Source organism: Electrona antarctica (genome assembly GCF_951216825.1).
Source record: "Electrona antarctica genome assembly, chromosome: 19".
NCBI classification, from domain to species: domain Eukaryota; kingdom Metazoa; phylum Chordata; class Actinopteri; order Myctophiformes; family Myctophidae; genus Electrona; species Electrona antarctica.
In genome coordinates, this window is record NC_136800.1 from 21,035,246 (window position 1) to 21,056,526 (window position 21,281).

Here is a 21,281-nt window from a genome sequence, read left to right on the forward strand (position 1 = left end):
AAATAGGGCCCATAGTGTTTTATTTTTTGTGATGATATAGACGTCTATCAATTGAAAGCATAGAACCTGAACTTTGTTTTGTGCGGTCCTTACCCCTTATTATCCCTAAACGTATTTGCCATTTTCTTTTACTATTTTGAAAAACCTTAGTTCAAATGGCCGATCTACAAGCTCACAATGTGTCGATGTAGATCGGCTAGTTGAACTATTTTAAAAGGTTTTTCAAAAGTACTGTAGTAAAAAATGGCAAATAAGTTTAGGGATAAGGGGTATAACGGGTGGCGCAAGATAGGGCCCAAAGTGTCTGACTGTACTGTTTACATCAAGTATTCAATCAATCAATTTCACTATACACATTCGCCAAAAAATGGCAGATCTACAAGCTGACAACGCGTTGCAACCCAACACGTTGTCAGCTTGTAGATTGGCTATTGTTGGCGAACGTTCCCCCCAGAATAGGGATGCTGGGTGTTCAAGTGGTAAACATGAGTCCCATTTTGATCATCGCAATAATATCGTTAATCACGATTATTTTTTACCACAATAATGGTAATAATGATGTTATCATATGGTCCCATCCATGCCTACCTCCAGGCAGTCCGTAGCGTAGAACTGGTAGGGGGTCCATGTTCGGCCATAGTCCAGAGACTTCTCCAGGACCATCTGTTCGGGGCGGCCCGACTCGAACGTCAGCACAATGTCGTCGGTGAGCTCCACGGTCTTGTTCCAGGACAGCGTGATGTTGACCTGCAGCGGTGGGGGGAAAGTACTCAAATGTTTTACTTCAATTCACTGCCATTGACGGAACATTCCGTCATCTCAAATCCAACTCAAATTGTTTCTTGTTGTATGTTGTGCCTCGAGGACCCCGAAAACGAGTTGCTGTAACTCAAGGGACTATATCCTCCAGGGAAATTTCAAAATAAATAAATAAAAAACGTCCACCGCCCTTGGCGGAATATTCCGTCATTTAAGGGGTTTTAGATAGCTTGCGGTTGCTAGGCCATCGATATAATAGGAAATGAAACGGAGGTGGAAAAAGTCCGCCTCCATCCGTTTCAATGTAAACAGTGTTTATTTTAAATGCATGTTCTCTTTACATTTTAATAATAAGAAATAATAAGTTTACATTAATGTTTCGGGTGAATTACATAACGATCGCGCAAAACTTTACATAGTCATTGCCCATTGTTTACTTCCGGGTGACAGCCCGGGACATTGTTTACTTCCGGGTGACAGCCTGGGACATTGTTTACGTCCGGGTGACAGCCTGGGACATTGTTTACGTCCGGGTGACAGCCTGGGACATTGTTTACGTCCGGGTGACAGCCTGGGACATTGTTTACGTCCGGGTGACAGCCTGGGACATTGTTTACGTCCGGGTGACAGCCCGGGACATTGTTTACGTCCGGGTGACAGCCCGGGACATTGTTTACGTCCGGGTGACAGCCCGGGACATTGTTTACATCCGGGTGACAGCCCGGGACATTGTTTACGTCCGGGTGACAGCCCGGGACATTGTTTACGTCCGGGTGACAGCCCGGGACATTGTTTACGTCCGGGTGACAGCCCGGGACATTTTCAACTTTACATAGTCATTGCCCATTGTTTACTTCCGGGTGACAGCCCGGGACATTTTCTCCTTCAAAATTAGAGTAAGCTTGTGAAAACATTGTGGCAGAAGCGGAATAAATTACCTGGCAGTAGAAATACTTTGTTACAAGTTAAAAGTCCAGTGTTAAAAATGTACTTCAGTAAAAGTACAAAAGTATTGGTATCTGTCATGATATACTTTTAATAAGTAGTGATCTCCTAGGACCTAGTGTTTCCTATTTTGCCTAGTTACTGTTACCTGTGATTACAAGTTTTCTTAGTCTCCCAGCCAATCCATGTGTTGATTGTCTTTGAGTGTCACCTGTGTCTGGTTAACCCTGATCTTAGATGTTGTTATGTTATGTTGTGTTCAGTCCTAGTTATGTTTTCCTATAGCGTTCTCTGAATTCTCCTGCATTCATTCTCACCGTGCATTTGGCCTGCTCTGCCTCTTGACTGTCTGTTTGCAATTGGGTCCTACGCTACGTCTCCTCCTGAGTCAAACTGTGACAGTGCCAAAAGTAGAAAGTACTCATTATGCGGAATGTCTATATCGTATACGAATCTTTTGAACACACACACACACACACACACACACACACACACAAACACATGAGTGTTTCATGGTGTGGAGAGAGACTTTGCTTTCTTTTAAATAGCTTTTACATTTTAGAATTATTTTACTAGTACTTTGCTGGGTGTTTTATTGTATTTGTATATTTATTAGGGTTGTCCCGATCGGATCGGGTGATCACATCATTTTCAATTGATCGGAATCGGATCGGGAGCCAAAAAACGAGATGGTGTTCTATAAATATAAATATCGGATCGGGAAAAATCGGTACGGCAGATGCTCAAAATCAAAGCAAAAAAACGTGATCGGGACATCACTAATATTTATGTATTGTCCTGAATGTATGCATTGACCTGAGCAAAACAATGTTCCCTTGTGGATAATAAAGACATCTACTCTAATCGCGACGTAGTGGAGTAGAAGTAAAGTAAAAGTATTGAATATTGGAAATACTCAGGTAAAGTACAAATACCTCAACATTGCACTTAATCCATTGAGACCTGGAACGCATCCATGTCACGTTAGCGTTTAACCACATTAACCATTAACCCATTTTGGGCAGGAACCCCTTTTGGTGTTGGCGCGCTACGAGCGCCAACACCAAGTGGCGCGCTACGAGCTTGTAGGTCTGCTATTTTTGAAAAGTCGTGAAAATATTTATTTCAGAAAACTGGAGGATTTAGAACGATTTTTTAAACTTTTGAGGTCAGGCCTAAATGGGTCAAATGATAAGGGACAATATCGGTGGCACCCAACTGTAAGTACAGCACTTTTACCTGCAGAGGCTTGGGGTGCTTCTTCCAGGACGTGGACTGCCAGAAGGTGGTGGGGTTGCGACCCTCAAAGTCAAACATGAGTTCTGGAGGGTGAGCCAGTTCCTCAGTGCTGGCGTCGCACTCGTTGTTGCACATGTACGGATTCTCCTGTGGAAACAAGATGCGGGCAGACGGTGTAAAGTGCACGTTAAAATGGCAATATCTACATTAGAATGCAATACATTACGCTAAAAATATCCACGAGCCGTTTCCTCTGGAGGAAACGATGCGATGCTTACAGCAGGCTACTCGGTGTAATTTTAAGAAGGATATTTGAACCTCTCAAATGGAAAAAAATAGTTTATGACATGGCTTTAATGCTAAATCAATAAAGTGCTATACTGTAACTTCAGCGCTGAATCAATAAAGTGGAGAAGCAGATCTGTAACCCCATGGTCGAAGTTTGGCCGTGCACATCATACATAGTAAAATCCTGGGTGTCAATTTAACTCTGAGAGCTCTAAAATGGATCAGAATGTTCGATTAACACTCAGGACTTTGCTGTGTATACCTTCCAACACTATTTACAACTGAAAGAAGCCTCCTATATAGAGTGATACATTGCTATGCCACAAATGGATCTATCTTTTGAATAAGTGTTTTTGAAATGAGCCCCATCTAAGGATCTATCATTATTGTGTTCTCCCAGACTCACATAAACGCTGCTTTAAATAATGAGCTTGTAGACGTTTCAAATGTCTCCACAGGGGTCTCTGGTCTGTCGTGATTCTGTGCCTCACGTTAGGTAAGGAATAGATTTATGTTCACGATGCGGCTACGGCTGTCACGATTCCAAATTTAAGTTGACGATTCATTGTCATGCAAATAATTGCGTTTTTTTTGCATTGAACATTGGAACGTTATACAATTTGTTTGCCTTTTACGCATCATAATTAGAAATTGCACATAGATATGACAAAAAAGGCTAATTACAAATAAATCACTGACACATTTAATAATTTGTACAAAAAATTACAAAATAGCAGAAATGGTTGATCTGCTATTTCTGCTATTTTTGAGCGGTGCACACCTCCAATAACGGGCCGTGTGTGTCACTATGTATGTCCCTATGTATGTCCGTTTAGAGTAAAACGCAGCTGCAATATCACTGGATGACCAAAAGTATCACGGTTGAGCAGCCTAACACGCACGCACGCACGCACGCACGCACACACACACACACACACACACACACACAGCCTGCACCTCTCAGTTCACACGTGTGTGAACTGAGAGGTTCCATTTCAACATGGAAACGATTGACGATTATGCAAAGACAATTGTGATTATCTCAAATGATCTGGTGTGATGATGTAATAATTGGACAGGCCTAGATGTGGCCTAAGAGGCATAGCGTAGGCCTGATGTATGCGACGGAGCGACGGAGCATAAATCCAGCATTACAATCTGCAGGTTCAGAGCGTAGCAGGACCTACAGCCGCTGAAGACATTGACCTCCTCATCAGCGATATAACTGCAAGTCTCGTATTCTCTTTCAGCACCACTCCTGCCTACATTGCCACCCAAATTGCCAAGTGTAATTGATATTCCTGTGTGGCGCTGCCGCTCGAGATGGCACTAGAATTCCGATGAGTGGGTTCTTATGAAACACGCAAAGGGACATGCATTTTTCATGGGCTTGCGTCTGCCCTGCGCCATCAACATCCACCCAGTGTGTGTGCGTGTGCATGTGCGTGTGCGTGTGCGTGTGTGCGTGTGCATGTGCGTGTGTGTGTGTGTGTGTGTGTGTGTGTTAGTTTGTGTGTGTGCATGCACATGTTTGTGTATGAGAGAAGGACTGTGCAGCTTCTCCATGTGTATGTTTGTTTGTGTATGCAAGAGAAATAGAGAGAGAGAGAGAGAGAGAGAGAGAGAGAGAGAGAGTAAATAGAACGAAGGACTGTGTGTCAGAGAGATGGAGGGAGAGAAGAAAGAGAGAGAGGGAGTGTTTGTCCATGTGTGTCAGCATATGAGTGAGAAAGATTGAGATAGAGAGAGAGAGAGAGAGAGAGAGAGAGAGAGAGAGAGAGAGAGAGAGAGAGAGGCAGTGCAAGTCACACTGCAATTGACATTCAGCTCACCTCTGCACGGTGAACAATGAGACTAAGCGCTGATGAGATTCAGATCAACTGTAAGGCAGCTCGATAATCAGCAATCACACCACACTCTGCACGTGAAATTACCTAAAGGTGAAGATGATAGCGTTTGCAATGTCGCTCCACCGTTATCTCTCTGTTGTTGTGAGCTTCTCACAATTCATCCACACCAAACCAAACCATGCACTGAGCACTCGCACGCTTTACTGATAACACTGCAGATAACACTGTAACACAGTAGCACTGCCTGCTTCCTTAATCACATGCTGTATAAGACACAAAGGGAGGAAGGATGAAAGAAAGAAAGAAAGAAAGAAAGAAAGAAAGAAAGAAAGAAAGAAAGAAAGAAAGAAAGAAAGAAAGAAAGAAAGAAAGAAAGAAAGAAAGACATAGGGCTGTCACGATTACACATTTAAGTTGACATGCAATTCATTGTCGTACAAATAATTGCGATTAAGGATTTAATTGTTTTTTTGCATTGAACATTACAACGTTACAATTTGTTTGCCTTTTAGCCTTCGGAATCACAAATTGCACAGGGCAGATATGACAAATAACTTAAATCAAAATCTTGAAATCACTGACTTTGTGTTGTGTTAACACAAAGTCTATTTCCGCTATTGAAAAATGTTTGAAAATGTATGAACATTTTTCAACAGGAAATGATTGACGATTATGCAAAAAATAATTGAGATTATCTCAAATAATTGCGATTAGGCGATTATGTAATAATTGTGACAGGCCTATAGGAAGAGAAAGAGAAAGAAAGATGGACTTATAAATACAAGGAGAAAAAAAAAGATGACTTTGCTCTGCTGAAGGAATTCATTTGAAGGTCCATCACATGCAGTTGCACAAATAAAAGCCTGACCGATAACCCAGGAATGAGAGGAATGCGAGTCAGAGATACTGTACTTTTGATACAGATCAGGCTTGCACGGCATACAGTCGACAGTGTGTGGCTTTTATCCCCCGAGGGAGACCACGCCGTGCTATCTGGGTGGTTTCCACCAGCGACCTGTTCCTGGGCCAGAGGAGATAAGCAGGCGATAAGACAGAACATCACTGAGGGCTGTTGTTTGGCTTGAACTATGCCCCACCATCCAATTAGGAGAGAACAGCCGGATTTAAACCTTGTCGTATACGTCGGGTGTCACTCCCTTAAGTAACTGATCTACAATTAAGCTAACAGTCACGGGACGCGTGATGAGCTTGTAGAAACTGCTATTTCTTCTGCCTAACTAGTGTGCAACTAAGTGTAAAAGTGACATTCACATTTTATACTGCATTTTATACTGCTGCTGAGGCAAGGAGAGAAGAAAGAGGAGTGTGTGTGAGAGAGAGAGAGAGAGAGAGAGAGAGAGAGAGAGAGAGAGAGAGAGAGAGAGAGAGAGAGAGAGAGAGAGAGAGAGAGAGAGGGAGAGATCACACTTAAAAATCCAAAGTGACGAAACCCATCCTCAAAGGCACATCGAGAGAGAGAGAGAGAGAGAGAGAGAGAGAGATATCCCTATTAGAATTTGGATACAAATATTTGACAGCATAATCCAACCAATTGCACTGTATGGCAGTGAGGTTTGGGGTCCACTCAGTCATCAGGACTACACTAGATGGGACAAACATCCCACAGAAACCCTGCATGCAGAATTCTGTAGGTCCATATTAAACATCCAAAGAAAAACACCAACCAATGCATGCAGGGCAGAATTAGGCCGTTACCCATTAATTATTAACATTAGGAAAAGAACACTAACATTTTGGTTACACCTTAAATCAAGCCCCCAAGACAGCCTGGGATTCCAGGCCCTGCAATCCCAGGAGATGAAACCCCAAAAGAGTCCCTTCTGCCAACTGGTCCTTGGAATTATTGATCACTCACAACCCAACAACAGTGTCCAGCCTCAACCTCAGACCAGCACTGCTTTACAACCACTAATTAGAATCAACCAAATTTGTAAACTAATAAAAGACACATATCTGGAACATTGGACTAATCAAACCAAAACTCAAAACAAACTGAATTGCTATCTGGCCCTAAAACATGAATATAAAAAGCAGAGACAGATCTTGACCAAATACAGAGTGAGTGACCACAGTCATAGAGAAAGGACGACACAAGAAGTCCTATCTACCTCCAGAACAGAGAGTGTGTGGTCATTGTACCTCAGCTGAGGTAGAGACTGAGACACACTTTCTATTAAAATGTAATAAATATAATAACATAAGAACCGAATATTTTAATAGATTTGAGTTGTTGATCCCAAATTTTAAAGAGCTACATGACAATGACAAACAACTCATTGTATTAGGAGAAGGACCTGCAGCACATCTGGCTGCACAGTATGTGACTGCATGTCACAAAATGAGGGACACATAGAAAAAAATATACACAATGTGACTATTATCTTGACACGAACCATCCCGACACACACACACCACGGACACATTTAATACTGTACATTTTGACCGGTATGACAGTATTTTCATATTGTATTGTGAAAGTTAATGTTCTATTTGCTTGTTTTCTGTTATATTTTTATTATTTTGTTCTTTGTTGAATTTCATGCTTTGGCAATACTGTAGCCATTACATTCATGCCAATAAAGCTAATTGAATTGAATTGAAAATTTGCAAAAAAAAGGTTATGGCCATTTTTGTATACCACACCATAGACAACCAATATAGGTAAACATTTCCAAATTTCATCATGCTTTAAGTAGCAGGTGACAAGTCAAACTAGGGGGTTTTCATGATTCTGAATCCATTCCAAGCATTAGTTTCACACAAAAACACTCCTTGGAAATGACTGCAAGGTTACAATTAAAAATGGAAAGTTTCATACTTAGATGGACTTCTGTGATATTGTATTTGGGTGTTTCGGTGTATGTGTACAGGTTGTTGCCTTGTTGGGTCTGTAACAGTGTTGTGTAGTGGTTGTTTTGTCTGTAAAAATAATGTCATATCTGCTGTATATTGTGAGTCATGTCTCCTGCTCTTTCCTGTCTTGCCTTGCACTTAATTTGAAAAATTGTTTATTAGTTTATGTCAAGCTGTTTTTCTGTTTATCTTTGAGTTTATTTTGTTGTCTTTGTTTTTTTTTTGTTATGTTTTTGTTTTCATTTATTTATATTTGATTTGATTTCTGTTCATTCATTATTTGGTGGATAAAAAATTGAAAAATTGAAAGAAAAACACTCCTTGGCCTGAATTCGGCCATAACCACTTGCCCAAATGTCCCCAAATGTGCTGACCTCATCACATTTGTGATGACGGCTATGGCCGTTTTAGGCGTGTTTTTTGTGCAAAACTAATGCTTGGAATGGATTCAGAATCATGAAAACCCCCTAGTTTGACACGTCACATGCTACTTAAAGCATGATGACATTTGGAAATGTTTGCCTTATGGTCTATGGTTTGGTATACAAAAATGGCCATAATTATTTTTCACAATGCTTCCGGCAGAGCAGACCTCTCATTCTGTGGACCTTAATGGCCAAATTAATAGATAAAACACAAATAAAAAGTATGTCATGACATCACAGTCAAATTTTAGGTAGTAAGCTGTGGGATGTAATGCTAGGTGAGCAGAGTGGAGCTCTCCATGGTGCTGAGTAGGGCTGGACAGGTGAGCTCTGTCCATGGTCCTGAACCACAAACTGTGAGCTGTCCTGAGTTGTGCAGCGGAATAGTGGATGCCAAGCTCTGTCCATGGTTCTAAACCATACAGCCTCCTTATCCATGGAACAAATAATTTTTGTGTCTAATGTCTACAGTGCAAACAGTATTACTGTCTACACTACAATGTTGAAATGAGGATTGGAAAACAGACTGTCAAGTACCCGGAGGAGAGAGAGGTAGAGAGAAAGAACATTTAGTGATTATTAGAAGTAGACACGCGTGATGTAAAGGTGTAAAAGTAAGTGGTTCAAATGGCAGAGCCATGGCTGAGTTTCGTGTCAAGTTTGAAGGCAATATTGACAAGTGTTCTGCGATGAGCTGGTACTGGACACATACAGGCTGGCTCAGGGGCCCTCCTCAGGTTATTATGAGAGAATACAAGGCCTTATTTCATGTAGATTTGCATGATGAAACCTCCGTTTTCAATTGGGTCTACCAGGATTGTAAAAACTGTCCACCTTATCGGACAGGCAGCACTATAGCTCGCTAAGTTAACCAGGATGACACTATAAACAAAGATGGATGCCAATATTTATTTTGCCGCTTTGCTCTCTACTAATCGTAGTGGTAAATTTCCACCGATTCCGCGTCCTGTGTGAATGGATAGAGAGAGAGAGAGAGAGAGAGAGAGAGAGACAGAGAGAGAGAGAGAGAGAGAGAGAGAGAGAGAGAGAGAGAGAGAGAGAGAGGGTATAACAGGAAGGATGTCGGCTGCCTCGTCTGGGCCAGAGGGACAGTAAATTGCAAAGGGTGTCAACCGTTTACCCTCAGTGTGTGTCGAGCCTCATTATATTCTCCACTCGTACCTCGCCAACCTTGGAGGTATGACATTACGTAGAGAGAGAGAGAGAGAGAGAGAGAGAGAGAGAGAGAGAGAGAGAGAGAGAGAGAGAGAGAGAGAGAGAGAGACCTGTAGTCATTAAGAGTGCATTTTGTTTCATTTGATGCCGTGGATCGGTGGAGGTGGGAGGTGAGACCTCTCTCACGGATCATAATAAAGAACTCAGATTCCCATGTGTGAGGTTATACGACCGACAGAATAATACGATTAATAACAGAACTCCCACGGTGAACCCCAGAATAAATACACGACGTGGGGAAAAAAATAAATAAAAAGGGAAAATAATAAAGTATTTGGCTCGTCGCTCTAAAAGAAAAAATAAGCACCGGAGGCTGGTTGAAATGCACCGCTACATAAATTGAATCCATAATCTTTCTCTTTACTGCAGGCTGCACAGTAAATAGAAGGCCTCCCTGACGCCTGCGGTGCTCCAGGTATGTGATCAGTGAGAAATGGTGGAGCCATGATGAATATAGTGGCCAGCAGGGGACACAAAGACCCCTTTCCACCATCACTAACACCGAAATGTCACACACACACACACACACACACACACACACACACACACACGGTAGGTGACATGTTTTTTTTTTTGCATTGATTCTCCTCCAGCGAGAGACCATGCAGACATGCTGGGGCTGCTTTAATGCAGTCCAGATAAACACTGACTTATAGCAAAGGTCAGGACCTTGCATTGGATTCCTGCGGTGGTTATTTAACAACAAAGCACTGCCTTATGAAGATCAATAAATCCTCCTTGCTTATTTAAGACCAGGAGAGTCCTGAGCTATATGTGCCGCGGGGTGGCTATTGAAAAACAATAAGCTGTCTGAGTTTGATCCTCTACCGACAGTGTATGATGATCATGGCAATGGAAGAAGGAAATGGAGAATGAATGGAAGGACGTGGAGAGCGAGGAGTTGGAAATGGACAACAGTGGAAACGAAACGTTTCCTTACGTTTTGATGTGATATCCTGAGTTTAAATTATATTGTGGTTTTACTTGTATATCTTGTATAACATCTAATCAAATCAATCAAATCAAATCAATGACTCACAATGAGTAGAAGGAAATGGGGGGGAAATAATTAAGATAGACTATGTGAGAGTGAGGAATCCACTAATGTAAAGGATAACATCATGGTTCTAAACCTGTCGCCCCATGGGGCCCACATGGTGTGCCATGAGGATAGTGCAAGTGGGCCCCCAAATAATTGCTAAAGTACTTATTATTATGAAAAACAGAAAAACAAAATACAAAAGAATTGTATGTAATTGATGTATGTAAGTTTGTATTGAGATAGTACTTAAAAGTAAAATAATAACATGCTATGAAATTGCATGCAGCCCACAAAATCCACAAAAGATCGATAACCACTGTTGATTTTGACATTAGTTCTACTGAATCTCTTCTACTAGTCCTCCCTAACATTTTAGTCTATAGTTTTTATTTAGTTGCATACACTTAGTTTTAGTCCTCATAGCTTAATTTCTATTTAGTTTTCGCCAGTGAAAAAAGTTAGTCAACTAAATGAACACTGTTCCGATTAGAGTACTTAGACCGTATCTCTAGTAAAAGTATGACTACCTTATCAATAGCTTACACCTGTAACCTAGCAATGGCCAACAGATGTCAGGAACAATGTAACCTTAACCAGCATCAGCTTGTTACTGGGCGAGAAGGAATTCTACTGAAATGGATTTCAACAAATTAGATTCAATTAAATGTTCGATGGCCATGAAACTAAGAATGATGACCTACCTGCATGTGGGGATAAAACAAAACTATACTCCAAATGGGCTGAATCTGTTTTAATCGCACTTACGACTGAGGTCCAGGACGCATTAGAAAGGGAAAGCAATAGCAGGAGTGTTTCAATGAATAATCTCAGGCTTGTGAAGTCGTTTGCTGTCTAGTTTGCTAGTTTGCTAGTTTGCTGTCATATAAATTCATAGGATGAAACAATGGTGCGGTACGGTAGCAATAGGGACACAACAGTAGATCAGGAGTGGCCATCTAGGAGCCAGAATGTTGCCGGTTCCAGGGCACGGTGGTGCAGTCGGTACTGCTGTCGTCTCACAGCTGGAAGGTCCTGGGTTTGATTCCCACTGGGGACGCTGTGGGCCCTGGCCGCGTGTTCTCTCCTCCGTGTCATCAGTGCTCATACCCTAAGTGTGGTTTGCAAAAGGGCCTTTCTTTGTGGAGTTTGCATATGTTCTCCCTGTGTGGTAGGTATACCCTCACACAAAAAAACATACAGTAAGCTTGGTGTCTGTACTGTCCCCTGTGCCCCTGGCCAGCCGGGGCACCTGATAGAGGAGAAAGGAACTGGTTAATGTGTTCCTTCCATTCGCTATGTCCAACCGGGGTTTCACCCATGTCAGGTGAAAAGAGGGAGTGTATAGTGCCCATTTGACAAATGACACTGGGTGAAAAGAATGGGTTAAAAAAATAGTGGGCTAAAAAATTGTTAAGAAAAATAAAGAAATGTTGCCGCTTTGATCTCTGGCTCCTCCAGCCTTGGTGTCCTTGAGCAGGACACTGACACTTAATTGCTCCTAATTAGCAAGATGGTGCCTTGAATGGTCGCCTCCTGCATGTGTCAGGGTTTGTATGAATGGCGGAACGTGAAGCACATTGCTATAGAAATGCAGACCTAAATGGTCTCCATTTGCAATGCACTCGAGAGCGCGCTGATCTATATGTGACCACATTAACGGCAATGCCAATAGCTCACGGAACAACGTGACCTTGAGTGCTGTGCGGTATTATGAATATGAGAATATTTTACCTGGAGCGCACTGTGACTGACTGTGGTTTTGACATTAGTGCCAAAGTACCCATAATCACATTAAACCCTCAACTGTAGGCTATTATGGCTAAACCTCCCATACACAACACTATAAGAGTGTATTATGGCTAAACCTCCCATACACAACACTACAAGAGTTTATTATGGCTAAACCTCCCATACACAACACTACAAGAGTTTTGACCTTGTAGAAGATTCTGGAGGTTTTTCAAAAGACTAAATTAGACTAGAATGTAGTTTTTTTAAAATCTCTCCAAAATCGTGTCAAAACTCTGTGTGTATGGGAGGCTTTAATTTATTTGTTCTTTATTTTTTGGCAAATTACTTTTATTTTTGAAGATAAAGAAAGGAATAACACCTGCACACTTGCTCCATGCCAAAACAAAAATCGCAATGCTCTGTGTTAAAGACTTAATGCGTAATGTTTTGTGTAAAAGCACTTCAAATGACCTAATATGCAATACAAAAATACGTAAACTTGCCTTGATCACATGCAGTTATTATAACAATTGTGTCATGATCTGTCTGTCATATACTGTTATTTTGTAGTGATGTCCTTGCATTTCCCGTTTTGCCTACTGTTACGTACCTTCTGATTAGTCTAATTGTTATTAGTCTCCCAGCCAATCCCTGTTTTGATTTGTCAGTTCTGTTCACCTGTGTATGGTTCCCCTGTTTCTATTTGAACCTTAGAGTATATATTAATAGAGACGGCACCCGGAGGAAACCCTGAGGCGAAATGGACATAGTGGCCGAATGTGGTATTGCAGCTCGAGCCAGCGCCGGTCCGTTGACTATCATTGCGCACGTTCATGTTATTGGGGCAATGACACGTGAACCCTCAGTTCCGTTTCTTCCCTGTGCTAGTTTATAGATGTTGTTTATGCCTTATGGTGTTATGTTCCAGTTCTGTAACCTGTTCTTTCTTGTGTGTTTCAGGAGAATAAATCAGTGTTAATTTGATCTGCTCCTGCCTGTCTGTTTTGCATTTGGGTCCCAGGCACTCATCTTGAGTTGCACCGTGACACAGTCTCACGCACGCACGCACGCACGCACGCACGCACGCACGCACGCACGCACGCACGCACGCATGCATTGCACACACGCACGCATTGCACACACGCACACGCACACGCACACGCACACGCACACACACACACACACACACACAAACACACACACACACACACACACACACACAATTAAATAAATAAAATAGAGAAGGGGGGAACAAAAGAAAAATAAGGAAAAAGTTAAATTAGATATCAATGCCATGCAATAAAAGCACCATAACCCATTAGCCATCACCGCTGCTATTGGGGTAACCTCCCCCAAAAGTGCATTCAATAATTCCCACACACAGAGCGGAGGGGCCAAGGGGCAGGGGCAGAGGGAACAGAGAGAGAGAGAGAGAGAGAGGGGCAGAGGGAACAGAACAGACAGAGAGAGAGTGAGAGAGAGAGAGAGAGAGAGAGAGAGAGAGAGAGAGAGAGAGAGAGAGAGAGAGAGAGAGAGAGGTCTAGTTCTAATGGCTCGCCTCTTATTAGAAACGCTGACATCTCTACTGCTGCCACACCATATAGCTTTAGCTGTAATTGAGCCCAGATGTTTTCCATCAGTGCTATCTGATTCCATCCAGGGCCAGTTGCTCAGAGCAGGCCGCGGGACCTGAGCGGCAAGGTTGTGCCTCTTGGCAGCTAATGATGTCCTGATCCCTGCGGCCCCGCCGGGTCAATCCAATACCAGGGTGTCACAGTCAGTGTGAGGAGAGCAAAGGCTCCTGAAGCCTCCATTCATATGCTTCTTCGCGCGACGGTGTCGTGTGACGGGAATCAGCTCATGTGAGCTTGTATGTCTGCTATTCTCTCTCGGCAGTTCTAAGTGCATGACACCATCACGCGACGGAGCATACTGTATTATGGGCTTGAGGAGCGGGGGGGGGGGGGGGGGGGGGGGGGGGCGAATGAAAGAGAGGGAGAGAACAGTAACAGAGATATAGAGATGCAAGAAACATTGACAGTGAGGAGTTTATTGTGCAGACACAGACAGACAGACAGACAGACAGACAGACAGACAGACAGACAGACAGACAGACAGACAGACAGACAGACAGACAGACAGACAGACAGACACTGCGAAAAAGACACTCAGACACTGTGAATATCATTCACAAAATCAAAAACACCTCAACACCAATTTCTATGAGAGCTTGATGGCTATTTAGATGCAATTTCATGGCAGCGTTTGAGGATTTTCAAAGGGACCTCATCTTGAGAGAAATCAATGAACCGTGATTGACTAAACAACACAATGCAGAACACATCTATTCACCACTGATTTGTGCAATGAGCTGTATGGAAAATCAACACAACACTGGAGTGTCTGGTGCCAAACAACTCCCTCTTGCTGACACAGGCACACACGCACGCACACAGGCACACACAGGCACGAAGGGGCACACGCGCACGCACGCACACACACACACACACACACACACACACACACACACACACACACACACACACACACACACACACACACACACACACACACACACACACACATATCAATTATCATGTAAGCACCATGTGCAATGTGAAGAGTTTTGGATTGAGTGTCGATCAAATGTCAAATCACACACACACATACGACGCACGCACGCACGCACGCACGCACGCACGCACGCACACACGCACACACGCACACACGCACACACACACGCGCACACGTGCACACGTGCACACGTGCACACCTGGTTTTGATACAAACAGATGTTAGAGTGAGTGACACATGGCCTTTGAGAGCGACAGGCGTAGCCTCCAAACGATGGGCCCTTTGACACAGGATGTGGCCGGGGAGATAAATCCAGTGGGCCAATGACAGGCTGCGTTGATATACAGGCGGTAGGCAATCCAACCAATCAGTATGTGGCAGACAGATCTCTGGACTTCCACCACGTCTGCCCTTTTGGCCTTGCTCCGCTCAAACCTTTAGCCTCTATATTGTAGCTATCAGATCTACGTCTTAAACGCTTCCTTCTTTATTAGTATACAGTAAAATTTTGAGGTACCGGTATTTTTTTACTTTACGGTGTACTTCCAATTTTATACAATTTTTACTTCTACTCCACTACATGTCAGAGGCAAATATTGTACTTTTACTCAACTACAATTATTCGAAAACTTTAAACTTTAATTGTTACTTGTAGATTATTATTACGAAACCACTTCAGACCTTAGACCTATATCAAATAATTTGGCAATGAAAATAGTAGATTTGATCTACAGGCTTGCAACACACTGCACACTACAGTATGAGCTTGTAGATCGGCTATACTGTAGCTATAACAAAACATTTCGCTTCACCTTTTTAATTAGTTTTAGTTTGCATTAAAATGTTTCAATATTTCTATTATTATTTCTTATTAAAAAACATTTGACTATAATGACATTCTGGATGCAGGGATGCCAGATTGAAACATTTTAATGAGAAAGTCATCAAAAATGTATGTGATACACTATTTAATCTGGTTTTTGCTTTTGTGTCTGGCTCTGCAAACAAACTTGTTGTGACATTGGTGGCACTTTGTGACAAACACATTTATTTAAAAATGTCTTATGAATAAATTTGCTTTGATTCAGCTCGCACATGCTCCATCACAAGCTACAAAACAGATGTGATCGGAATGATCGGAATGATCGGAATGTCTGTCTGTCTGTCTGTCTGTCTGTCTGTCTGTCTGTCTGTCTGTCTGTCTGTCTGTCTGTCTGTCTGTCTGTCTGCCTGCCTGCCTGCCTGCCTGCCTGCCTGTCTGTCTGTCTGTCTGTCTGTCTGTCTGTATTTCGTCTCCATTCAATGGAATGCCAAGAGAGAGACCGGCAAGTGTGGCAATGGACTGGATGCCAGAAGGTGGAAAGAGGAAGAGAGGGAGGCCAAAGAAGACATGGAGACAGACAGCTAAGGAAGACCTAAGTGAGATGGGTGTCAGCTGGCACGGAGCAAGAAGGGTCGCCAGAAACCGGAGTAAATGGAGAGGACTCGTCGCCCAATGTTCCAATAGGAACGGGAGGAACTAAGTCTAAGTAAGTAAGTCAATGGAATGAAAACTTGGGTATCGGGTGCACCCCTTAAACCATTAAGACCTGAGGCCGATTCTACTTAATGTTTTTTCTGAAAAAAATGGTATGTTGCTATAGAAGAATTCACAGAGGGGTGCCCTGGGCGCGGCCATTACTGAGGGGTAATCCATGGAGCAGGTGCTCCGTAGGCCAGGTGTAGCTAATCAGTGCTCCTGCGCTTAATGGTACACCTCAGTAATGGCCGCACCCAGGCAAGCCTCTGTGAATTTGTCTATATCAGTGATATGTATTTGGCCGTGGACCCCCATCTCGAAACATTTTGTTCCGGTGACCTGTGTGGTCTGTGTTGAAAGCTGATTCCAGCAGGTGGATTGGACGGTTGTCCCAGATTGGAATTCATGGCAGCGCTCTCCTGATCTAGAGGTGGCATGTAGGCATCTGAAGCCAGTGTCATCTTTGATTAATCTGTTACATAAATCATCAACAGAGAGAGAGGGGGGCCTCTCTCGTTCTCACCACCTCTATCTGCTCCTCTCTCTCTCTCTCTCTCTCTCTCTCTCTCTCTCTCTCTCTCTCTCTCTCTCTCTCTCTCTCTCTCTCCCCATATGTGTAACCCTCAATCTCAGCTGAGGAGGCGTGCACAATTATAACGACACAACAGTCTCTACTGAAACTCTCATTTTCGATTCAACAGAATCAAAGCTCTCTCCCTCTTTATGTAAGATTTGGGGAAATTGTGAGCTCCCTCTGTGCCCCAGGGTTTGAGATAATAGCCTGATCTCAGTTACTTAGAGGTGTCACCTCAGGTTTCTTCAAACAGAGCAGAGTGGAGTGTAGGTGGGTGGCTCTGTACGAGCCATGTGAGGTGATTTTGGAGAGTCATTATTGTGCGTTTATGGGGGAATTTCTTACCACAAACCTCATTTAAAAAGAGGAATATTCTAAAAGGGCTGCAGATAGAGTCAGACTCTCGTGTCAAGAAAAGCGCCCACTGTTTTCAGAACACAGACCACCAAAACAAGTCCCAGTATTTTTGCGTTATTATGTGTTTTTAATAAATTCTTCATTTGAGGAACGCAGGTCCGTGTTCTAATTAAATAGACTAATAAGGTTTGTCCGTGAAAGTTACAGTGGTCTGTGCACCTGCTAGCTGATGAGCATGTCAGCAGTTTAAATGTCAAACACGTTCAAATATGATTATTTTTTGGGGGTCGCTGCCTGAAAAGGTTCAGAGCTACTGATCTATATGATGGAAAACTATTCAAAATAAAGCCACACAGTCTTCTAGTTCTAATTATTCCTCCTTCGATGTAAGTTGCACACACATGGCGAGCATACAGTAATTGACGCTTTCAATGATATTTTCCATCTACCATGCACATACCTTTTAGACTAATGCGGAAATTTCTCTTTTAGTACACAATTTGCTTTATACCCCTTTGTTATTATTTATACCGTATATGAAGATTATTTTCCTTCGCTGGAAAAATGCCAAACACGGACATTGTTCTATCTGCAGTGAGTCCTGGGTAATTTCTCAGGCTGCTCAGACTCAGAGCCCCCGTTGGGGTGTGAGGGGAAAGGCTCAGTCTCTCTGGGCCAGAGGTGTTGCTGGTTTAATCAGACCATGGTCTGGTCTGGGTCGGGTCCTACACCTTCTGACCCCCCACGCAACACCTATACATACCCACTGCCTCTGCAAGTCGGCCCCCTGCATCACACCTCCATATGTTCACTCATGATTTCGCAGTTCATCATCTCTCTCTCTCTCTCAAAAAAAGAAAGAAAAGTCTGTCTTAACCCTTCAAGCCCTAACGCCTTCAAAATCAGTTAGTTCTCATACGTTTTCATATTAAGGACCCCCTAATTGATATATTTAACCGTGGACCACCCCCCCCCCCCCCCCCCCCCATTTGAAAATGTGCACGGACCCCCAGAAGAGAAGATCTTTCAAATGCTTTCGAGATATTTCAACAAAAAAAATCAAAAATAGCAGATGTATGTGGAAGCTCGCTGTGCGCTTGTAGATCTTCTATTTTTTAGAACAACTGTTTTAAAAAATCCTAAGAGTTTTCTGAAAAAACCTACTGCTAAAATCTAAAATGACACACAGATGCTTTCCCGGTTTGAATGAATTAAAGGCACATTTCTCTCTCCTCTCCCTCACAGTCTACATACAGTATTATCCATATGTTCCCTTCCTCCGACACAGAGAAATGTCACTAAAGGGGATTCATTTATTTGCCATAGCAATTTCGCACACCCCTAAAACTATCCAACTGCATTATAATAACTCATTTGCCTTTAAGGCACTTAATAAAACTTTATATTTCACAGTGATAATCCGGGGAATACTTCATTCTCTCTACTGTAAAACACAACTCAGTGAGATTGTGAAACAATAAAATAAAAAATAAAAAATGCATAGCATTGTCATAAAGCCATGAAGCCCTAAAGCTGAAGGATACTGCTGTGGGGAGTGGGGACATACAGTATATGTACTCATTCAAGTTGCCAAGTTGCTTTATAGTCATGTGTGATGACTTTGTGTGATGAAATCTTTTTGGGAAAACACTATGCTGACAAAACAACCACGACTGTTGGGAATTAATACTTACACAGGGCTAAAAATGTGGTCCTGCAAAATCATCACGTACAATAACTTAAGTCACACAAAACAAGGGAGGGCATGAATGTGATATCACAAAGAGAAATGGAAATGGAGCCAGGCTGAGAGACCACTTGCCAAAATGACAAGACGCTCCTCCCAAAATGGCTCAACCTTGAGTCTGTGCAAAAGGACAATTCTCTGTCCAACATTATTCAAGTGGTACATTGATATAAATGAGGATCATCCCCTTTATGCTCATAGCGTCGCTGTCGCTGTTCTGTGGTTAAATAAACTGTCATAAAACTCCAGTTGTATGTGTTGTTGTATGTTTTTTTTCAAGGTTTTTGCATAACAATCTTGTAGGGAAGAATTAGGCTTATTAGGGCATGAATGTATGGAAAAAACGTAAAAAGTGGAAATAGGTGTCTGTCCAACAGCAACGATATGCTGCAGTCTCTACTTTTTTGATGGATGTAGCTTTTTTTCCTCCTTATTGTTAAAGGAATTCGTGCCGGAGAGCGAGAGAGACTGGGCCACGTTGATCCTTTCAGGGGACGACTATAAGCCCCGACGGAAGGGGCTGCTGAGACGAGCTATACTGTGGTGAGATATTGGGAGAGTCAGAGCTCTGGCAGAAGCTCAATACAGCTTTAATGACCTGTGGTCAGGGCCAGAGGTGGCTCCCAGCAGAGAGCCAGGGGTTTTCACATTCTACTGACCTTCACGGGGGAAGAAGGACAACGGTGGGAGCGACGTCCAACCCAGCGACAGCCCCGTCATCTCATATCATGGCTGAGAGATTTGTGGAAGTCAGCAATCTGACAGCAGCCATGGTACGGTAAGCTCAATAATCATACGGGTGCAGTGGGGAGGTGCAGTAGTGCTGCCGGAAGAGAGGACGCTTATTTAAACAGACAGGACATGTAACGTTGATCAAAATGATTGATGAGTTGTTAAGACGGTAGGATCTGAGCAAATGGCATGAGGCCACGAGAAGGTATCCATTACAAGCAAACGGTACATCATCAGAGGGAACTACAGGACAGACCGCATGGGGAGCCGATGCAGACTCATATAGAGGCCCGCCATAACAAATACTGAGATTTGTCAACCACCACCTGACATGTGCCAATAGCGCTATAGCTCAATAACACGTATATGGGACTTTGTTTGCGAGAAAGTGTTGGACGTTTTAAAACAATTGAGACAAAAAGACCTGAACGAGACTGATGTTGCTGCCCGTTAAGTTACTTTGCACGCTGACAGATGATAATCATGAACAATTTGAAGCAGGCTGCACAGACTGCTGGCATCCAGCCATCCCTTATACTGTATACACCTGAGTGCAACACCCTGTAAACCCTTCAGTGGAATATAATGCCATGTACGTAGTTTATCATGCTGTATAAATGTATTTAGGACAGTGGTTCTCCAATTTGTTCATGTCAAGGACCACCAAATTAATATATAATTGGCTGCAGACCCCCATATGAAAATAGTTTGTGCCCTCTATGCAAAAATATTCATGATTCTTTGAAAATAGCAGATCCATAAGCTTGTAGATCTGCTATTTTCAAATATCGGATATATAGGGTTAAAGTGGTGAAATGGATTTTGATGCTAAATATTAACACATGTTGTTGGGGACAGAGTACCAAAAAAGGGAATCTTGTAGATCAGTTATTTTCGAGTAGCCTAAGTATAAAAGGGTTAAAGTAGTAAAAGTGATCCTCATGTGATTAATAAGTCCTCTGGCTGGGGACCCCCTGGAACCCCACAAGGGCCCCTGGAGAGGTCCGCAGACCCCACTTTGAGAACCACTGATTTTTTTTTTACAGCTCATGTTCTAATTGGATTCTGTACGGCTGCCTATCAGGGCCTTTATGGCAATCCTGAATGTACTGATGAGTAATAACGGTGCACCCCGCTCCTGACAATGACAATTTACATTTTACATTTTACAGTACACCTACACCAGCACTATACACTCCCGCACTAGTAGGCTCAGGAACAGCTTATTTCCTGTTGCTGTCTCCCTGCTGAACTCTGCCCCTCCTCAATGACACTGAACTATGATACCCCCTGGCCCCTTCCTCCTACCCATCTGAACTCTCATGCTCACACCATACATACAGTAGCATCGTATGGCTTGTGTGGGTGGGTGCGTATATATATGCATAC

The 21,281-nt window shown here is 42.8% G+C and overlaps 1 protein-coding gene across 1 annotated transcript in view; it reads right to left on the bottom strand.

Annotated features, from left to right (window-relative positions):
• The window catches only part of LOC306942926 (netrin-G1-like), a gene marked incomplete at its 5' end in the record, with an annotated part of 98,237 nt that overhangs the window by 53,529 nt on the left and 23,427 nt on the right, over window positions 1-21,281 (bottom strand). The window contains 2 exons of the mRNA XM_079529112.1: window positions 589-747; window positions 2,944-3,090. Coding sequence (XP_079385238.1) covers window positions 589-747; window positions 2,944-3,090 — 306 coding nt within the window. The remainder of the gene's footprint in view (window positions 1-588; window positions 748-2,943; window positions 3,091-21,281) is intronic.